This window comes from Schistocerca cancellata, chromosome 1, assembly GCF_023864275.1.
Source record: "Schistocerca cancellata isolate TAMUIC-IGC-003103 chromosome 1, iqSchCanc2.1, whole genome shotgun sequence".
Classification (NCBI taxonomy): domain Eukaryota; kingdom Metazoa; phylum Arthropoda; class Insecta; order Orthoptera; family Acrididae; genus Schistocerca; species Schistocerca cancellata.
The window spans coordinates 682,836,681-682,859,249 of NC_064626.1; the positions used below are offsets into that span (position 1 = coordinate 682,836,681).

Here is a 22,569-nt window from a genome sequence, read left to right on the forward strand (position 1 = left end):
CTTACCAGATGGGACCTTCTCATCCTATCCAGTAAGTCTCCCTGACCTGGGGTTCTGGGTGACTTTTCTGAACTCTCGCCATTTCCTAAAGCCTTCCAGTCCTTTTCCTTCACCCCTCTTTCTTCCTCTTTTCCCAGAAGAAGGAGCTACTGGATCTGAAAGCTTGGACATTTCAGTACCTTTGTATGGGTGTTCTCCTGCTGCCACTTGGTGAGTAGATTTTTGATCTGTCCTATTATTTTATATTTTCAAAAACTGATTGTTTTCACTGATAATTTTGATTTCTGATAGTTTACACTATACTCCTCTCCCTTGTTCATCTTGTTTGGTTCTAAAAGCAAAGTAGAAGACTTGAATTGTCTGATCACCTGCCACTACCTTATTTTCATATCTCTGTTCTATATTTTCTGAGACCTAAGTATTCTTCATATAATCTGTACATTTTTTCTTGAGGTTTGATCTCCATTATTTTAAAATGACAAATTCATATTTTCTGGTTGTTTCAGCAAGAATGAGTAACTGAATAGTTCTGACTCCATCAAAGGTGTTATCTACCAATAAATCTTCAAAACAAATGCTTTCTGTGCAGAGTAAGTGTAGATGCCCAGTATGCTTAATAAAGCATAGATACAGTGACTGAACTGAGTGAGTGCAGTGGGGCTTCCTCCCATTGCAATACTTCTTACAAAAGCGATTAATGGGATGGTTGGAGTTTGCTGTTCCCATTCCACACATCTCTCTCGATTACAAAAAGTTTAGAGACGGTATACAACCACGCAGATCTTCATGAAACATCATGCATGTACTGACTTTAAATTACCTCCCAAATGACCACACATATTTAACATTCAGATATTCTTATTTCATCTAAATATTTATATAAAAGATTTGGGTCAAAAAACATATGCTTGTACTTGCATTTATTCCCTATAGATACTTCATTATCTTGTAAAATTATATAAGATGTATAAAAACATGATGTTTACCTTCACACTGCAAGCCTTGCCGAATAAGGCCATAGAGGAGGGAACCACAATGATCACAGAACGTGAATCGCTTGTAGTTGTGTACCATAAATCTGTGAGGGATGTTCACACTGAAGCGCTGTCCTTGCGTTCCTGTTGTCTGCAAGAAAATATGATATTCGTACACTACACTGAAAAACAATTGCCGGTATTTGTTTACTTATTTGAGAGCAGAAAAAGGGAGAAGGAAATATACTACACATTTTATAGGGTAATGAAAGCTGTATTAACCCGTAATGATGATGATGATGATGATGATGTTACAAAATAAACACTTTCTTTCTTTCTTTCTTTTTTTCTTTTTGACAGGTCAGCTAGTATCTCATTACAAATCTGGAGATCCAGTGTTGGACTTCCAGTTGGTTGTTATCAGTTATTTCACTTCTGAGAATGAATTGATGTGAAAAATTGCACAGTGGTTCAGAACCCATATTAAAATGTAGCTCCCACTATAAATGGGCTGGGCAAGGCTGTTAAAAGGCCGGAGAAAGGCGAGAGTGTACAACCTCCAATTGGACCATGCCTAGTAAAGTACTGTGCAATTCAAACCAACCATTAGGTTGACGACAGCTTTAATTTATCCAAAACAGAGTCACTCTGAAGCTCAAATTTTTTACTTGTGGTATAAATATTGATGAAGGCAGCAGCTCCTAAACCTTGTTATATAGATTTTCTTCTGTGAGAACCATTTCTTATAACTCTGTATGGAAAAGACAGCAAAAACTGCATATGACAAGACCACTTTTCAACAATGGGATGACAGATGAATTCCAAAGCAGCTAAAGTATTGGATATGTCAGGGTGATAGTGTGCATTCCATGCATTATTATTTGCAGTGTGGTGGTTTATATACAGTTATGCTACACAGCCAAATGCTCAGTTACATCAGATGTTCTCTAGGGCTTATTAGAGTCCTCTGTTTTGTTGCTGTGTAGTTGGAAGTTGGGTGGTACAGATGTTGAAGCTATTATGTAGTAGAAGAACTCTGTATTTGAAATTAGGTGATGGGACTGATACATACATAAGAGCAACATGAAAATCTTGTTTCTGTGTGCTGTGTGTGTGTGTGTGTGTGTGTGTGTGTGTGTGTGTGTGTGTGTGTGTGAAAATTGATGTACTTGGTATTTGCTAATTCCTTTTGTAGCATACAAATTTATTTATCTACAGAGTATTCATGTTGATGTTAATTCCTGTTTGTGGGTTGTTTTCTGATATTTGCTGTATATTCACTTGAAAAATTCTGCTTATTAGTTATCAGTAGCATTTGTTACAGTGTTTTTAACAATTCTGCTTGTCACTGCACTGTTCATCTGTTTATATGTATTGCGTTTTAGCTATTATGCTTTTGCATTTATTTTTCGTTTCTGTTTTTGCTCTGACTATTATACAGGGTGGGGCAAATAATAGTGGCCATGATGAGTGGATATGACGGGGCACATTAACAGAGGAGGAAAAGTCCTAGAGTTACTTTCAACAGGATGGAGCAACTGCCCATACAGCCAAACGAACCTTGGAACACATTTACATGATCTTCACATCTGTCAGTGTTGTTAGCAGCAGTCAGTCTGGACGCAACCCCAGATGGCCACCCAGGTCACCTGATCTGTCAGTGTGTGATTATTTTGTGTGAAGAGCCCTCAAGTCTAATGTGTACTGCTAAAAACCTCATAGTCTTCAAGATCTGCAGCAGAACATTTCTGATGATATTGCAGCAATTTCAGCAGTCCAGCTTTGATCTGTCTTCAACAACTTACTTACCAGGGTCCAAAAGTCTGAAGACATGAATGGTGGTCACTTTCAACATCTACTGTAGTCAGGTTGGTACTGTATTTCCTTTCCTCTAGTGTGTTTTTCATACCTGGAACTCTGTTCTCAGGGCCACTTTTATTTGTTGCACTCTGTATTTGTGTTACTGACTTTAGGGCCAATTTTAATGTTTTCATGAAATGTTATTGATTACATGTGATATGCTATTGTTCAATTCATTATTTTGGTTGTGAGACATTTTGTGTGTGCTCATTTCATATTATTTTGAGTGCAGATAGGATCTTTTTATTTATATATTATAATACCATTTCTACAGATTCACACACTGGTGATTCCACCACGGATGCAACCATTATAAATATTTACTTGTACAGCACACAGTGATATAATGCTTAACAAGACAATCCATATGTATACACCCAACACAGCACTGGTACACCTTGCTTCAAAACGCATATAAAAACAAACTATGCAATGACTATGTGAAAATAATTTCATGTATAATACTTATATTGGAACTTGGGACAGATGGGTTAATGTGGAACTGCTTTTGATAATAATTTATTTTGTAGGTTCAAATTTGAAAACTTATCTTCAAAGTAGAGAGAGTGAGACAACAGAAACCACGTAAATCCATTTTTGAACTGTATTTGTTGATTGTTCATTATTAAGCTCTGTGGGAAATGAATGGATAGTTTTGGTATCAGTGCACTTAACACCTGCTTTTCAGTTACGTCAGTTTTTTTTTTTTTTAATTCATGGTAGATGCCATTATTGTGTCTGATGTTGTCTTCTGCAGCCAATTGCATTGCTATCACAGATAATACACTACATTTGTGACTGTGGTCACCAACATGAAAAAGTATTCTACATAATAAAGCAGTAAATTTTGTCCTCTTCATAGTGTAAAACATTCCCTGTTTAGTTTGTGTCCTAAGTGAAGACTCAGAAACTTAATACTATTGATTCTCTGTAACTACTTGCCATTATATGTCTTTATAAATGTCTCTTTGTCCTTACAGTTAGAGCAAAACTGAAAGACAATTTTCTTGCTTATGGTGGCTGGAGGGCAGTTGACCATAAACCAGCTAAGGACCATGGAAAGGAGATTATTGTCATATATAGTTCTGTCACATGATTGTATCCTTGCACTAGTACTGAACTTGTGTGTTATTTTTATGTTGCACAACTACTCTGTGCTGTTAAGCCTTTATTCATTTCTTATTGATAGTGACAATACTGTAGGGAAAGATAGATAGCTATTTACCATAATGAAGACACATTAAGTTGCGAACAGGCACAGTCAAAAGACACTTACATAAAGCTTTCGGCCACAGCCTTCATCGGCAAAAGAGTAACACTCACCATTCATACCCACAAGCAAGCACACCGCATGCACACATGTCTGCCAACTCTAGCATGGAGCGGGAGACACTAGAGTTGGCAAACATGTGTGCATGAGGTGTGCTTGCTTGTGGGTATGAATGGCGTGTGTTTCTCTTTTGTTGATGAAGGCTGTGGGCGAAAGCTTTATGTTAGTGTCTTTTAATTGTGCCTGTCTGCAACTAAACGTGTCTTCTTTACAATAAGTAGCTATCTGCCTTTCCCTAGAGTGATGATATTCCTACCTGAAATTCCCATTGTCTTATTGTCAATAGTTGTATATGGTTGTACATAACTAATAGCTGCTTGTTTCAGTGACTAGTTATGAATGCTTTTTTTCAGTGGCTATTTTTATGGAAATTAAGTTCCTTGTTTTCTTAAATGAGAATAATGGCTACAAAGCATATGTTGCACTTAGTCCCTCTCATATTGTGTGATAGTTTACATACTTATCTGCTCCACCACCTACGTTTATATACACTACTGGCCATTAAAATTGCTACACCACGAAGACGGATCGTGCAGTCACGTTTTGATCCCTGAGTCAACAGATGGAGATGTTTGCAAGACAACAACCATCTGCACGAACAATTCGACGATGTTTGCAGCAGCATGGACAATCAGCTCAGAGACTATGGCTGCGGTTACTCTTGACGCTGCATCACAGACAGGAGCACCTGCGATGGTGTACTCGACAACGAACCTGGGTGCACAAATGGCAAAACATCATTTTTTCGGATGAATCGAGGTTCTGTTTACAGCATCATTACGGTCGCATCCATGTTTGGCGAAATCGAGGTGAACGCACATTGGACCATGTATTCGTCATCGCCATACTGGCATATCACCCGGCATGATGGTATGGGGTGCCATTGGTTACACGTCTCGGTCACCTCCTGTTCACATTGACAGCATTTTGAACAGTGGACATTACATTTCAGATGTGTTACAACCCGTGGCTCTACCCTTAATTCGACCTCTATGAAACCCTACATTTCAGTAGGATAATGCACGACTGCATGTTGCAAGTCCTGTATAGGCCATTCTGGATACAGAAAATGTTTGACTGCTGCCCTGGCCAGCACATTCTCCAGATCTCTCACCAATTGAAAACGTCTGGTCAATAGTGGCCAAGCAACTGGCTCATCACAATATGCCAGTGACTACTTTTGATGAACTGTGGTATCGTGTTGAAGCTGCATGGGTAGCTGTACCTGTACACGCCATCCAAGCTTTGTTTGACTCAATGCCCAGGCATATCAAGGCCGTTATTACGGCCAGAGGTGGTTGTTCTGGGTACTGATTTCTTAGTATCTATGCACCCAAACTGTGTGAAAATGTAATCACGTGTAAGTTCTAGTATAACATTTGTGTCCAATGAATACCCGTTTATCATCTGTATTTCTTCTTGGTGTAGCAATTTTAATGTCCAGTAGTGTATAAGTTCTCTCATCACATAATATTCAAAATAACTCAAGTACTATTAATCTCATATAAATTTGTCAGAAAGTAACTGTAAAACATTAAGACAAGTAACAGGCACTTTCACAACAATTATATTACTATATTCAATATACTTTATCATTACTTTTTTGTTAGTGATCAGTAAAGTTTACACTAATGACATATATGTATAAGAGCTTGTGTATATATTCAAAAAATACATTTCAGTGTCTCTTGAAGTGTAGAATTTACTGATGATGGTACTGAAATAACCAGAATAAACATTTTATGTTGAAATAAAGCATTAGAATTTAGTTTCACATTGATAAATTTTAGTTATCTATCTTATTTTATTCAGCAACAAATGTGTAGTATATTTTTATGGGATTGAGAAAGCATTTATTGGTTTCAGGGAAGTGTTTATCAATTAAATTATAACCTTGCCACTGTCTATAAAGATGACAGGAAACAGATAATAATAGAAAAATTTAGTTAACACACATATGATAGGAGCATAGAAGACCACTCACTGAACAGCAGAAGAGTTGAGTCATTAATAGGCACCGAAAAGCAGAAAAGTTGAGCCATTGATAGACACACATGCACCTGTGCCCTGACGTGGTGCTAGCTGGATGCAGAATGCCAGGTACTGTGCACCTATACCCAGCTAACAGGAAAGGCATAGGTAGGGGGGTGTGTGTGTGTGTGTGTGTGTGTGTGTGTGTGTGTGTGTGTGTGTGTGTTTTGTGCACGTATCTGTACTTCAATGTAAGAAAAGATGTACTCCAAAAGGTAGCAAGTTTTCTATCTTTTCGTGTGTGCCTGTTGATGACTCAGCACTCCTACTTTTCAGTGAATGCTCAAAGAAGACCATTCACTGAAAGTGTATTTACATTCAACCAGAACTTTCCTGCCACAATTAACTAATACAGGTATTGTTTAATGGATCCCTGTACAGTATCGCCAGTGTGCTGTCAGCTACAACTGACAAGCCTCTGCATATACAGGCAGCCCAGCATGCAGCTGGCACTCCAGAAAGAGTTACGATGGACTGAGAGCCAGCCTAAGCTAATCAACTTACTAAAATGTCTATCATAAAGCATTTGAGTTGAAGAATTATCAGATAGACATTGAATTATCAATGGGAAAGCATCAGTTAGACAGTATTAGACAATAAGATCACATGTGGTGAAGCATAGTGGTGTTCAAATCCAGGTTAATGTTTATCTTATTTACAAGGAAATTTAGTTTAACTGCATGCTCCATGGCTCTTGCTATTTAGTGGAAATATAAAGCACTACTGGCTCTCAAACAGTTGTTTAGCAATAATGATCCTGCTGAAGATGATATGTTCCTTCCTTTACAAAGCCAAAAAGATAGCTTACCATGCCAGTTACTTAGGGACCTATAGCTTAATAAGGAATCTAAAGCATGATTCAACTTGAGATTTTTCACATACACTTGATAGTGACAAAGTTGAAAGTCATGGTTAGTGCCAGAAAAATTGTTGGACAAACAAAGAAAGTCATAGTAAATGCCCAATAAATCCTAGGTTTAACAGAGGATTGAAGTACAACCCCATGATTTGTGATTTAATGAGCATTAAGTTCATGACATGACTTCTCTAATCAAACATACACTTGCAAATACATTGTACTTACCTCATAGCGATTGGGATCTCGCATACCAGGACACTTTGTGACAACTGACTTATGACAACGTTTGTGTACAACACAGGTGCACACTGAAAATAAAATGAAATACATGTCAGATGCTAAATTACGTATTTTTAATAATAATGATAAAAACAATAATAATAATAATAATAATAATAATAATAATAATAATAATGGAAGTTGTGTTGTAATTAAAAAAGTGTGTACCATATTTACCTTGACACTGATAGCCTTGCTTTCCTATGCCCCTGTAACAATAAGTACAATAAATTACTTGGAAGATAATGACCAAAAATTTTATATTCTGAAATACAATTTAAGCTTTGCTCCTTGTTATAGTTTTGTGGGCTGAAAAATTATTTTTTTCCTTTCAAGGTGCATGTCATTAATCTTTGAATTTATCTCCCAGTTTACACATTTCCATTTCTTCCTTCTGCATATCACGTCTCATTTTACTATCTCAACAGACATCTATCAGTTGTTTTTATCATTCATTCATACATCAGGTTTCATAAATCCTGTCATGAATGAGATCCTTGAGGGACGTAGAATAAGTCAAGTTATACAATGCCAGGCAGTAGAAATCACTGTATCCTTCTTCTGTAAAGTACACTAACAATATGTTTAGATTTTTCAAATTTGACTAATTTTGAATCAACTCATTTTGTAAAGGTCAAAATCATTTTGTCCTCCATACTGTATTGGAGCAACCTGAAATTATAATTCAACATTTATTTTGTATCACTAATCATTTTCATCCCATACCTGTTTTCAAATGCAAACTTTCACCGATGATATACACTACTGGCCATTAAAATTGCTACACCATGAGGATGACATGCTACAGATGTGAAATGTAACCAACAGGATGAAGATGCTGTGATATGCAAATGATTAGCTTTTCAGAGCTTTCACACAAGGTTGGCGCCAGTGGTGACACCTACAACGTGCTGACATGGGGAAAGTTTCCAACCGATTTCTCATATACAAACAGCAGTTGACTGGCGTTGCCTGGTGAAATGTTGTTGTGATGCCTTGTGTAAGGAGGAGAAATGCATACCATCACGTTTCTGACTTTGATTGCGGCTTATCGTATCGCGACATTGATGCTCGCGTTTGTCAAGATCCAATGACTGTTAGCAGTCGGTGGGTTCAGGAGGGTAATATGGAACGCCAGGCTGGATTCCAATGGCCTTGTGTCACTAGTAGTCAAGATGACAGGCATCTTATCTGGATGGCTGTAATGGATCATGCAGCCACATCTCGATCCCTGAGTCAACAGGTGGAGACGTTTCCAAGACAACAACCATCTTCACGAACAGTTTGACGACATTTGCAGCGGCATGGACTATCAGTTCGGAGACCATCGCTGCGGGTACCCTTGACACTGCATCACAGACAGGAGTGCCTGCAATGGTGTACTCAATGATGAACCTGGGTGCATGAATGGCAAAACGTCATTTTTTCGAATGAATCGAGGTTCTGTTTACAGCATCATGATGGTCGCATCCATGTTTGGCGACATCGCGGTGAACGCACATTGGATGCATGTATTCATCATCGCCATACTGGCATATCACCTGGCGTGATGGTATGGGGTGCCATTGGTTACACGTCTCGGTCACCTCTTGTTCGCATTGATGGCACTTTGAACAGTGGATGTTACATTTCAGATGTGTTACGACCCGTGGCTCTATCCTTCATTCGATCCCTATGAAACCCTACATTTCAGCAGGATATTGCACGACTGCATGTTGCAGGTCCTGTACGGGCCATTCTGGATACAGAAAATGTTTGACTGCTGCCCTGGCCAGCACATTCTCCAGATCTCTCACCAATTGAAAATGTCTGGTCAATGGTGGCCGAGCAACTGGCTCGTCACAATACGTCAGTCACTACTCTTGATGAACTGTGGTATCGTGTTGAATTGCATGGGCAGCTGTACCTGTACACATCATCCAAGCTCTGTCTGACTCAATGCCCAGACATATCAAGGACATTGTTACGGCCAGAGGTGGTTGTTCTGGGTACTGATTTCTCAGGATCTATGCACCTAAATTGCGTGAAAATGTAATCACATGTCAGTTCTAGTATAATATATTTGTCCAATGAATACCCATTTATCATCTGCATTTCTTCTTGGTGTAGCAATTTTAATGGACAGTAGTGTATTTACCCCGTATTTAAAACCAATTCATGTTAAATGGAAACTGGATTTTTTCCCCACATACCATGTCAAATTTCTTTGTTTTAAATGTAATAATCAGAACAACTAAGAACACACCAAGAAATATGACTTGTGTATCAGAAAAAAATTCCTATTGCAATGCAACACAAAGTGGATTTAAAGATGATGCACACATGTTTATTTATTTACAAATTACAAACGTAACCAAACTGATGATTTTGTCAGACGTCATACATTTGTGTGCAGTGATCTCAGAGCACTAACTTGGAATGTAGTAATGATAATAATGAAATGCTTAACTTTAACAATGATATTGCCATAGTACTGAACATAATATTTCTAATGCTAGTAGCTTTTTCAGTAGTTTCAGATGTTACAGTCTGGATAATTAACTGATCTGGCCTTGTAACATTAGCCAACATAGCCTCGATATACTGGTACTATGAATGGCTGAAAGCAATGGGAAACTAGCTGAAAGCAAGGGGAAACTACAGTTGTGATTTTCTCCAAGGGCATGCAGCTCTTGAGTATGGTTAAATATCAATGGCATCATCTCTAAATTATTATGAGGTAAAATAGTCTCCCATTCAGACCTCTGGGTGGAGACTACTCAGGAGGTTACTATCATAAGAAAAGAGAGATTGGCATTCTATGGATCATGGCCTGGAATGTTAGATCCATTAATTGAACAGGGAGGTTAGACAATTTAAAAAGGGAAATTGATAGTTTGAAGTTCGATATAGGGGGAAATTAACAAGTGCAGTGGCAGGAAGACGAGGACTTCTGGTCATGTGAGTACTGGGTTATAAGTATAAAATCAAATAGGGGTAATGCAGGACTAGGTCTAATAATGAATAAGAAAAAGGAAGAGTGGATAAGCTACCATGAAGACCTTATTGTAGCCAGCCTAGGGCGAAACCAACACCCATCATAGTAGTAGTAGTTTATATACCTACTTCCTCTGAAGATGAAGAGATTGAAAGAATGTATGATGAGATAAAACCAATTATTCAGACAATTACGGGAGAGGAACATTTTATTGTGATGGGAGACTGGAATTAAATAGTGGGAAAAAGAAGAGAAGAAAAATGGTAGAAGAATATAAGCTGGGGAATATGATGAATGAGGAAGCCATCAGTAGAATTTTGTAAAGAGCATAATTTGGTCATCGCTAACACTTGACTTAAGAATCAGGAATAGACCTTGGTCACTGGAAGGTTTCACATGAATTATGTAATGGTGTGGCAAAGACTTCAAAACTAGATTTTAAACTATTAGGCATTTCCAGGGGCAGATGTAAACATTGACCACAAATGACGGAATGATAATTAAGTTAAAACTTAAGAAATTGCAAAAAAAAAGGTTGGAAATTGAGGAGATGGGATCTGGATAAGATGAACAAATCAGTGTTGAGAGTTTCAGAGAGAACTTTAGACAGCATTTGACTGAAACAGTGGAAGGGAATACAAAAGAATACAAATGAGTAGCTTTGAGAGATGGAACAGTGAAGGTGGCAGAGGATCAAATGGACAAAAAGGCAAGGCCTAGTAGAAATCCTTTGATAATACAGGAAATACTGAATTTAATTGACAAAAGGAGAAAATACATAAATGCAGCAAATGAAGCAGATGAAAGAGGATACAGCTGTCTAAAAAATGAGATTGACAGAAAGTGAAAAATGACTAAGGAGGAATAGCTAGAGGACAAATGCAAAGCTCTAGAAGCATCTATAATGGTGGGAAAGATAGCTAATACCTACGCGAAGATTAAAGATCCCGCTTTGGTGAAAAGAGAAGCAGCTGCACGAATTTCAGCAATCGGTGTGAGATGAGGCAAACTGTTGTACTGACACCATGATGACTTAAATTGTGTAATTTGTCAAAAGCTAGTTCATGAAACCCTGCTGGCAAGAATGGTCTTGGTTTTCCCACGGAGAGACGGCAATAAAGCATAATGTCAGAACCTGGTACATCTTCTAACTTTAGCTTAATTGTTGCCGCTGGATCAGTGAGACAGTTGAAAAGTTCTTGAGCTGTTTTTTGTGCCTCTGTGAAGTCTATTACGCTTTAGTTGTTTGTAACAGCAGAAGCACGGGACAGGCAATCTGCTACGACATTGTTGACTCTGGCTATGTGTCTGATGTCAGTAATGAACTCTGCAATAAACACTAGTTGGTTGCACTGACACAATGAACAGTAGTTGTTATTCTGCCCAAATGCATACATCAATGGCTCATGATCAGTGAAAATAGTGAATTCTCTCTCTTCCAGCTCAGGTCAAAAATATTTTACTGTGCCATATATCGTGAGGATATCACGATTGTATGCACTCAACAAACATTGAGCTGCCAAAGGCTTGTGTGAGTCAAATGCCGAAAGTTGCCGAGCACCTTCATTTAAATGTAGCAGTGTGGCTCTGGTCACTGTCTGGCTTGCATCCACTACTAATGCAAGGGTGAGCAAGGAGCACTGTGTCTGCTATGTTGTGTTTTGCCACTTCAAAGGCTGAATCATATCATCAATCCACTGAATTGGTGAAGATCCCTTGACTTTTGGACCAACCAATGGTGCAATAAGTGGTTCTCGTACTTAAGCAGAGTGTGGCAGATACTGATGGTAGAAAATGAACATATCAAGAAACCGACGTAGCTCATGAGCTCTGCAGTATGGCTTCCACTTTTTCTGGTAAGGGAAATGAGCCTTTTGATGAGATTCTGCGACTGCAAAACACACATTTGGCTGTATTTGACACTACCCCATATTTTTTGGGCTGCTCTAAAACTTGTAACAGATGTTGTTTGCGTTGTTATGCAGTTGAAGAAAAAATTAAAACATAATATAGATACACAAAAGAGCATGACAGTCCTTGCAGTACTGGGTCAATAAAATGTTGTGCAGCATTACTCAAGCTGAATGTCATGTATTTGCTTTCAAATAAACCAAAAGTGGTGACAGGTGCTGTTTGTGGAATGTCTTCCTCTGCAACTGGTATCTGTATATAAGCCTTAGCACAGTCCAAAACAGTAAAAACCATTGTAGTTGTAATAGTGCAGTAGAGACGAGGTATATCAATCTGGTACAGTCCGGGCATTGAGAGCACAGTAATCACCACGTGGGAGCCACATGCTGCTTTTCTTAGACGTAAGGTGTAGTGAAGATGACCAATGACTACTAGAGGGTCGTATAATCTCTTCTCTCAGCATAACAGTAGATTCTGTGTTTACGTCAAGCTGGATTTGTCACTTTGGTTGCCCATTACATGCGACGACAGATCACAGCCACCAGTTCAAGGCTGAACTATTCTCTCAATTAGCCAAGTTCTGCGACACAGTGTACCACCAGACTACTAGTTACCATAGGGCCAGTAGTGGTTTAATTGAGTGCTGGTGTTGCACACTCAAGGCAGCGATCATATGCCATGGATCAGACTGGACTATTGTGTTACCAATGATTTTACTGGGTCTCCGGACAGCGTACATATCTGACTTAGACACTTCACCCGCGGAACTAGTGTTCAGCAACGCACTATAACTTCCTGGAGAATTTGGCGAAGCACCACCACCACCACCACCACAGACACTTGGTCAGGATCATAATGACATTATAGTTAAGCTCAGGAAACATGTCATTCCACTTTGCCCTCTCCAAGTTTCAAGACACAGCTTTCCTGCTACCTACGTTCTTCAGGATTTAGTGTCCTGCACTCACGTCAGGCTCTGTGCAGATGGCATTAGACTTGCTCTACAACAGCCGTACGCTGGCCCATACAAGATGTTGCAATGATACTGCTAAATGGAAAATCATCTACAGTGTCAACTGATAAGAGTGAAACAAGGTTATGTTCTGCATGAGGATCCTGCTTACAACTGCCCATGACCGCAACTTCCTGCTCTAGCACTGACACCATTTACCTTTGTTGCAGAACTGCCTCCAGCTGTTGCAGAACCCCCTTCTATTATCAAAGTACCACCACCAACCTGCACGATGAGATAGGGTTGGCATGTGCACTTCCCTGCGCATTACCTGGATGGTGCTTCGCGTTCACCAAGGGTGCTGTTGTAGCCACAAAGTTCACTTTCTGTAGTGCAGCAAAGTGCCGCATGTGTTGTGCGTGAGCATGGTTTTGTTTATATCATAGCTTCCATGCCAGCCACCAGGGGTGCTGGAATTAGCATTGAATATTTCACAGCCATTATGGAGCATACATATTGTTTTGAGAAATAATAGTTCTGTTTTTATTTTCTAGTCAGTTATTACTCTCTTGTAGTTATGCCGAGTAAAAGTAATGTTCTTCTTGGAAATACATTTATCTATGTAAGATTGTGTATTTATCCAATCTGTTTTCACTAATTCTTGTGTACCACCTTATTCCCTCGGAGGATGCAAATAAAGCAATGTTCTGCAAGGTCAAAGTGATAATTTCTTGCACCTCTGGGCTATTAACAAACCGGTCAGCATTGGTACATCAGTAATGGTCAAAAAGACATAAAATGCAGCAAGTGGAAGGTTATATACAGCTTGTACAGAAACCAGAGTGCAGATATAACACTTAAAAGACATGAAAGGGAAGCAGTAGTTGGAGAAAACTTTGCAGAAAGAGTTAAAGTTCATGCAGAAGAAATAAAAACTGTGTAGTTTGCTGATGACATTGTAATTCTGTTAGATTCAGTACAGGCCTTGTAAGAGTAGTTAAACAGAATAGATACTGTCTTGAAATGAGGTTACAAGATGTGTATCAACAGAAGTAAAACATGGGTGATGGAATGTAATCGAATTACATTAAGTGATACCGAGGAACTTAGGAAATGAGACACTAAAAGTACTGATGACACCTGAAGTAGGGAGGATAAACTGTAGAGTTCTGTGAAGTTTTACAAGGATCAAGGAGGAAGAATGACTGTGTCATTGATCATTTAGACAAAACTAGAGGGAATTTTATAATCAGCAGCATGATTGTTGATTTCCATTTCACCTAGCTACTGAATTTTCATAAATCCCATCTCCCTCAATTGATTTTTTTTCTTTTATCAAACATGGAAGCATCAGCTTCTACAAACTAACAGGGTCACCAAGTTTTGTCTGTTTTTTTCCCCTTTTTTTCCTCCCCCCCCCCCCCCCCCCCCCCCCGCCCTGCCCCCCCTCACTGCCCTGCCCTGCATGGTGAGTAGACATATCATTAAGACAGTTCTAATAATACTTACTACGTAGACAACAAAACTCGCTTTTTGTGCTATCTAAAAATATAAAAATTGGCCAGGTGTAAGATTCTCACTCTGAGGGTGCCATAAAAACTTAATTATCCATATAGACAGTTCATCCATTCAAGGTATCGAGGACCTCAATGATTTTTACCTATTATTGACATGATACAAGCAAGGTATTGGTCTCAGGGATTCCAAGACTCTCAAGAATGTTTTAATTTCATGTTTTATGTCAGATAACAAATGGTAAAAGAAACATTTTTGTGTGTGATATAATTACAAAATAATAATTTTCTGATTCTTTATCTTTTACTTGTACTGTGAAACCTTTCTTCTGGACAAATTTCATGATTCTACATCAAGAGGAAGTACGCTATAGGTTTTAATCAGTGAGTTTGCAAGTATCAAAACTTGTGACAAAAATCGCCATATCTTTCAATTACATAGACTTAGAAACTTCACATATTTACACCATCAAAGGACTGTAGTCCTCAGTATGGGACATAAATTTCTATTCAATATGTCTACCCATTGCTGATGAAAAGAGGTCTTAATACACAGAGGGACAGACAGATAGTTGGATAACAAATGACAAAAAAAGTTTTTTTTCATGTGATATAGTTACAAATTAACAAGTTTGGATTTTTTTCCCTTTACTTATACTGTCAAATCTTTCTTCCTGCCAAACTTCTTGGTTCTAGACCCATGGGAAGTACCCGACAGGTTTCAATGAGTGAGTTTGCGAGTATCAAAATATTTGACATTAATTCACATATCTTTTGATTACATTGACTTAGAAGCTTTTTTACATCACCAAGGGATTGTGATCTTAATATGTGACATAAATTTTAACTTGATACATCTCACAATTTATGAGGAAAAGGGTTCTGAATAGTCAGACAGACAGACAGACAGATGGACAGACAACAAGTGATCCTAGAAGGGTTTGCTTTTTTTTTTTTTTTTTTTTTTTTTTTTTTTTTTTTTTTTTTTTTTTTTTTTACTAGTTGAGATACAGAACTGTAAAAACATAAAATGTTCATTCCTAGAACTGCCAAACAATTAAGTGTTACTCTGATTACTCTGAAAGGAAAAATATTTCTTATACCATAAGTTGTACCATTTCAGTAATAGGTAAGTTGAAACTGCATCTAACAAACCATATAAAATCCCGACAGTGTGAACAGAAAGTGGGCTGCCGAAGAAAAGTTGCCATAAATTTGTGTCCATTTACTTGATGGACACGTCTGCGCATTGCACCACGTCGGCGATTGAAGCCTTGTCGTTCTTTGAACTCCCGAGGCTTTTCTGTAAGAGACAACACACATAAGAAGCTTACATATTTGTGTTGTGCTTATAAAATATCACTCATACAGTTTACACTGAGAAATTTTAAAAATATTATTGTCAATTTTAATGATGAATGTGCTCATACTTTAAAGGCATTACACAGCATAACGAGAGGAGTTTCCCACAAGATAATTTGTAAAATAATTGTGACAGTTGTAAATGGTTTTCTGTATAAGAATATTATAAGTACATCTAATGAGATATTATTTTATAATACAGGGTGATTCAAAAAGAATACCACAACTTTAAAAATGTGTATTTAATGAAAGAAACATAATATAACCTTCTGTTATACATCATTACAAAGAGTATTTAAAAAGGTTATTTTTCACTCAAAAACAAGTTCAGAGATGTTCAATGTGGCCCCCTCCAGACACTCGAGCAATATCAACCCGATACTCCAACTCGTTCCACACTCTCTGTAGCATATCAGGCGTAACAGTTTGGATAGTTGCTGTTATTTCTCGTTTCAAATCATCAATGGTGGCTGGGAGAGGTGGCCAAAACACCATATCCTTAACATACCCCCATAAGAAAAAATCGCAGGGGGTAAGATCAGGGCTTCTTGGAGGCCAGTGATGAAGTGCTCTGTCACGGGCTGCCTGGCGGCCGATCCATCGCCTCGGGTAGTTGACGTTCAGGTAGTTACGGACAGATAAGTGCCAATGTGGTGGCGCTCCATCCTGCTGAAATATGAATTGTTGTGCTTCTTGTTCAAGCTGAGGGAACAGCCAATTCTCTAACATCTCCAGATACTGTAGTCCAGTTACAGTAGCACCTTCGAAGAAAAAGGGACCAAAAACTTTATTGGCTGAAATGGCACAGAAAACGTTCACCTTAGGCGAGTCACGTTCATACTGAGTTGTTTCCCACGGATTCTTAGTGCCCCATATACAGACATTGTGACGGTTGACTTTCCCGTTAGTGTGGAAAGTTGCTTCATCACTAAATACAATCTTTGAAACGAAACAATTGCTGACGCCTAGTCAACAGCGCCTCAAGCGAACAAATGTACAACTAAATGAAACTTTATAGCTCCCTTAATTCGCCAACAGATAGTGCTTAGCTCTGCCTTTTGTCGTTGCAGAGTTCTAAATTCCTAAAGTTGTGGTATTCTTTTTGAATCACCCTGTAGAATAACAGAATCTTCAAAAACATTAAGTTATTTCATGGAAAAACTAGATTAGATGTGTATTTATTCCCACTACTTCCAAGAGTACACAAATTATCATCTTCTATTCATGCAGTAGATGATATAATTACAACATATTTGATCAATGGTTTTAATCTTCACTGTGGATTAATTGTACTCATTCAGCTGCCACATTTGACTGAGTCACTGGAGAGCATTGCCCATTCTAGAGTTATTTGTTTCTAAGGGACAATGGTCAACAGTTTGTCCATGCAGACATGCCTAACCATCTCTCATCACTGTGAGGGTGAGAACAATAGTGACTGCAGTTTTGGTTGATCAGCTGCTGTAGCTTGTGGCACTCCTGCCTCATACACTAAATGGTGGAGGTGTATATTTTGCACTGTGAATGTTAACATAACTGTATGTAATAAGTGATTCTCTAACACATATCATCTTTCATTGCAGCCTGAATGGATCGAATCATTGCACAGTCCTCCTAAATTCATGGTCCTCTGATAACATTTACACTTTACACTTATTTTGTGGATGCTAACATTTTGGTCCTTCCAGGCTGAATTGTGATGGATTTGATGACATAATGTCCAGCAGCAGCCATTCATTGGCAGAACAGCAGGGACAAGTTTCAATGGAGCAGCATGTTCGTACAGCCGGCAGAAGCAACATGGCGCACCTATAGGGTAACTACCTTGGTCTGGCTATCCTGCTTCCAGTTGTTCCCACTTATTTTAACAGCTGTTTCTGCTGTTGCCTGCCACTATTAGCTTTCCATCACGGATGAAGTTTTAAGAAAGAAACTTGTTACTACATGCTCGATGACAAAAGAAAGTCTCATGCAGGTGTTACAGTTTACAAATGAATTCCATGTAACAGGTAAATCAGACACTCTGGGTAATAGTGTCAGCCTAGAACAGTTTCCAAAGATTGTTGAGAAGTATTAGAAAATATGGTAAAAAAAAAACTCCTAGAGAGAGACAGAAAGAGAGAGCAATTCGGATGAATCATGCCAATGCAGGTGATAAGGTTTTTTCAGATATTGGATCTACCTTGAGTACATCAAAATATAGCATCAAGCTGCCCACCATAAAAGTGTCACGACTTACTGGTGATGTAATGCAATTCAGACATTTTTCTGACATGTTTGTGAGTCTTGTCGTAAATAATGATGAATTAGAGGACGCTGCTAAGTATCATCATTTACTTAGTTCATTAACTGTAAGTGTTGGTCTTCCAGAGACTAATTTCAATATAGCTTATGATTTGGTTTGCAATAGATACTTGTAAAATAATACTCAGTTGATTGCATCGGCAAATGCAAAGAATGAAATTACAACTAAATCCAGACCATTATCTGCTTACAGGCATTGATAAATATCAATGGAGACAGTAGAAAATGTGTGCCCCAACCGAGATTAAGCATCTACCATGCAAGCAGGAGATCCTGGGTTCATGTACCGGTTGAGGCACACATTTTCAACTGTCCCTGTTGATATTTATCAACACTTGCAATTAGCTAATGGTCTGAATTTGATTGTAATTTCATGCTTCGAGAGCTGCAAGATCACCAATGGTATCTGTTCTTTTGGACATGTCCAAAAGAACAGATACTATCTTCACATTCAAAGAAACCATTAAGCTATTGTCAATGAGAAAGGCATGTGCAAGTGAGCTTTGTGCACTCCTGAATGGATCTTTAAGCACTGTGCAAGCATTGATGGCATTACAGCACAAGGTCTCTTTGCAAGTCTTCATTACGTCACAGCTCCATATAGCATGAACTGAACAGTCTATAAGAACAGAATTTGAAGCCACTCCATGTTCGAACAGCTTTCTGACATTCAAAGAAACATGTGCTTTTCTCAAAAACAAATACAAATCAGTTGAAATTGTCTCAAGGTTACAGTACCACTATGTCATGGTATATCTGATAATAAACAAGAGAATGCCTCCAATGGCAAGCAGTGGAGTATTTGAGATAGATTTACATCACTACTACTGCTGCAAGCATCATTTGCAACAAGCCTAACATGTTGCACAAGTGCAGCAAATTCAATCAAACTGCATGTAGCAAACACAAAGCCATTGTGATGCACAACACTGTGTGCTACAACTGTCTGAAGAGTGCCCACAGGGATTCTCAATGCACATCCATTAGCTGCCCTATTTGTGGAAAATGACACCACGTGTTACTGCATGCGGCATTACAATGTGCACAATACGGCATAAGGAAGAATTTTCCAACTGATATGCAACACGAGCACTATAAGAAACATCAATCAAGTACATCAAGTTACTGTTCATTGAAGGTCAGCCCGGGCAAACGAATGCTTCTTTTGACAGCAAGAATAAAGTTGCAAGAGAGCTTTGGCAAATGGCAGACTTGTTGTACTCTATTAGATTGAGGGTCACAGTCATGCTTCATACTGAAAGCATGTGTACAATGCCTCAAATTTCAAAGGTGATACAGCCGAGTACCACGTCAAGGAATATGCGCAACACTTTCACAAACAAAACAGCGTCTGTGTACAAGTGGGCTCCTGCATAAGCAACTAATGTTGTCTGTCGAATGTTTAGTTTTGCTGGAGAAAATGACAGAGATGAGTAAGTAGAACTTGCCAAATGGACAATTCATTAATTCAGAGTTGTGGTCTCCTGGCAAGATACACATATTGCTAGGAGCTGAATTTTGTATGTACATTCAAAAGTCAAGGGCTGTCTTCAGAGAAGCTGATCATCCTGTTTTTCAAGAGACAGAACTAGATTAGATTGTATCAGGACAGTATCAAATGGTAAAGGATAGTAATTTGTCATGGCAGTCTGTCACATCATGTTTTGTAAACTGATGTTCAAACATTTGAAGAAATTCTGGGGATAGAAGAATTACTTTGAGGAATAACAATGAAAGGAGAGGAAGAGTGCAATGCATTCTTTGTGGAATGCATGAGGAATGATTCCACAGGAAGATTCACTGTCCTCCTTTGATTTTGTGGAGAGCAAAATCAGTTAGGCGATTCTTTCCACAATGCAGTAAATGCTTCTCTCAGGCTGAACAGAGATGAGTGAGACAACAGAAAGTTAAGGGAAGCTACACTGCATCCATGAGGCAATATGAAGACATTTGTGGGGAACTATGTGTCAGAGAGACTGTGGCCTCAGTTGCCTGAGACTACAGTCGTGTGTGAGTTGCGTTTGCATGAGTGCATATATGTGTGTTTGCTGTCTAATTCTGACAAAGGCTTTACTGGCTGAAAGCTATTATTTGTGACTGTCTTTTTGTTGTGCCTATCTGCAACTCAGCATCTCCACTTTATGGTGAGTAGGAACTTTTATTTCGCAACATTGTTACATTCCATCCTGGATTTTTCATTGTTTGACATAATGTTGACAGTATTATTCACATCAATCACATTTAGAAAAATAGAGTTCATTCTGCATATACATATGTGCACTTTTTGGAACAACCTATACTGACAGTATTTTTTCTTTGTTTTTAGAGTTTCTATATTTACATCTGCAACTACAGATGCTCTGTAAACTACTGTTAATGCATGGTAGAGCATACTTTCCATTGTACCAGTTATTAGGGCTTCTTCCCATTCCAGTCACATATGGAGTGTGGAAGGAATAAATGTTTAAATGCCTTTATGGATGCTACAATTAATTATATCTTCTCTGCACGATTCGTATGAGAGCCTACAGTCATCATTTAAAGCTGGTATTGGAAACTTTGTAAGTAGGCTTTCTCAGTACAGTTTGCATCTATCTTCAAGTATCTGCCAGCTCAATTTCTTCAGGTTCTCTGTGACACTCTCCCATTGGCCAAACAAACCTGTAACCATTTGTGTTGCCCTTCTTTATATATTTTCAATATCCCCCATTAGTCCTATTTGGTATGGGTCCCATACATTAGAGCAGTATTCTAGAATGGGTTGCATAAGTGATTTCTAAGCAATTGCTCCACAGGCAATTTGCTTTTTCTCAGTGTTCTACCAATGAACCGAAATCTGCCAGCTGCTTTACCTATGGCTGAGCGTACATGATCATTCTGTTTCATATTCTGACAAATTGTTGCATCCAGATATCTGTTATGAGTTGACTAAATTCAAATTTTGGCTCATGGATACTGTAATCTTAGGATATTATGTAGTTTTCATTCTGTGAAGTGCACAATTTTACATTCCTTAAGCCACCGTCAGCCCATGAAGAATCAGTGCTGAGCATTTAGTCATCATGCCTGTGCAGATACTGAAGTGGCAAGGTAGGAAGTCTTACATATATGATGCCCCTATTCTTTTCTTTTTCCATTTTCCTAGTGTTAACTTGGGCCATAATGGACCCAGCATTTCTGCATTGTTGTCTGGAACAGTTGCACCTACAGAAGGACAAGGAGAAACAGTAGTATCAGCAGCAACAGGAGTAGGTGCAGGCACTGATAAACCAAAATGTGGACTTCCCTCATCCCCTTGTCTTGCCAGTGGGGGAAGGGTGGCGATGGGGGGAGGGGGCGTGCAAGGCACCTGCTGTGCAGTTTCTCACCCCTGCCACCCCCAACACTGCCAGTTTTGATGAGGCAAAGGAAAGGGGGGGGGGGGGGGGAGAATTATCTGCACCAGTTCTTCTGCACAGCCAGGTAAGGAATACGGTCTATCCAGATGATAAGGTGATTTTGTTTTCCAGCAGTGCAGGTTTATATGAAGTTGTCCAAAATTTGAAGCTCTATACTGAGACTGAGAAACTCCCATTTGACAAGCTTTGTTGGTTGCTTACATGTTGTTGTTGTGGTCTTCAGTCATGAGACTGGTTTGATGCAGCTCTCCATGCTACTCTATCCTGTGCAAGATTCTTCATCTCCCAGTACTTACTGCAACCTACATCCTTCTGAATCTGCTTAGTGTATTCATCTCTTGGTCTCCCTCTACGATTTTTACCCTCCACACTGCCTTCCAATGCTAAATTTGTGATCCCATGATGCCTCAGAACATGTCCTACCAACCGATCCCTTCTTCTAGTCAAGTTGTGCCACAAACTCCTCTTCTCCCCAATTCTGTTCAATACCTCCTCATTAGTTATATGATCTGCCCATCTAATCTTCAGCATCCTTCTGTAGCACCACATTTCAAAAGCTTCTATTCTCTTCTTGTCCAAACTATTTATCATCCATGTTTCACTTCCATACATCGCTACACTCCATACAAATACTTTCAGAAATGACTTCCTGACGCTTAAATCAATACTCGATGTAAACAAATTTCTCTTCTTCAGAAACCCTTTCTTTGCCACTGCCAGTCTACATTTTATATCCTCTCTACTTCGATCATCATCAGTTATTTTGCTCCCCAAATAGCAAAACTCCTTTAGTACTTTAAGTACCTCATTTCCTAATC

At 38.8% G+C, this 22,569-nt stretch overlaps 1 protein-coding gene across 2 annotated transcripts in view; it reads right to left on the minus strand.

Annotated features, from left to right (window-relative positions):
- The window catches only part of LOC126184229 (calcium-independent protein kinase C), a 221,155-nt gene that overhangs the window by 128,616 nt on the left and 69,970 nt on the right, over positions 1-22,569 (minus strand). For both annotated transcript variants that reach the window (XM_049926602.1, XM_049926609.1), the window contains exons 3-6: positions 15,843-15,990; positions 7,511-7,542; positions 7,280-7,362; positions 987-1,125 (exon numbers count right to left, since the gene is read on the minus strand). In XM_049926602.1, coding sequence (XP_049782559.1) covers positions 987-1,125; positions 7,280-7,362; positions 7,511-7,542; positions 15,843-15,990 — 402 coding nt within the window. The remainder of the gene's footprint in view (positions 1-986; positions 1,126-7,279; positions 7,363-7,510; positions 7,543-15,842; positions 15,991-22,569) is intronic.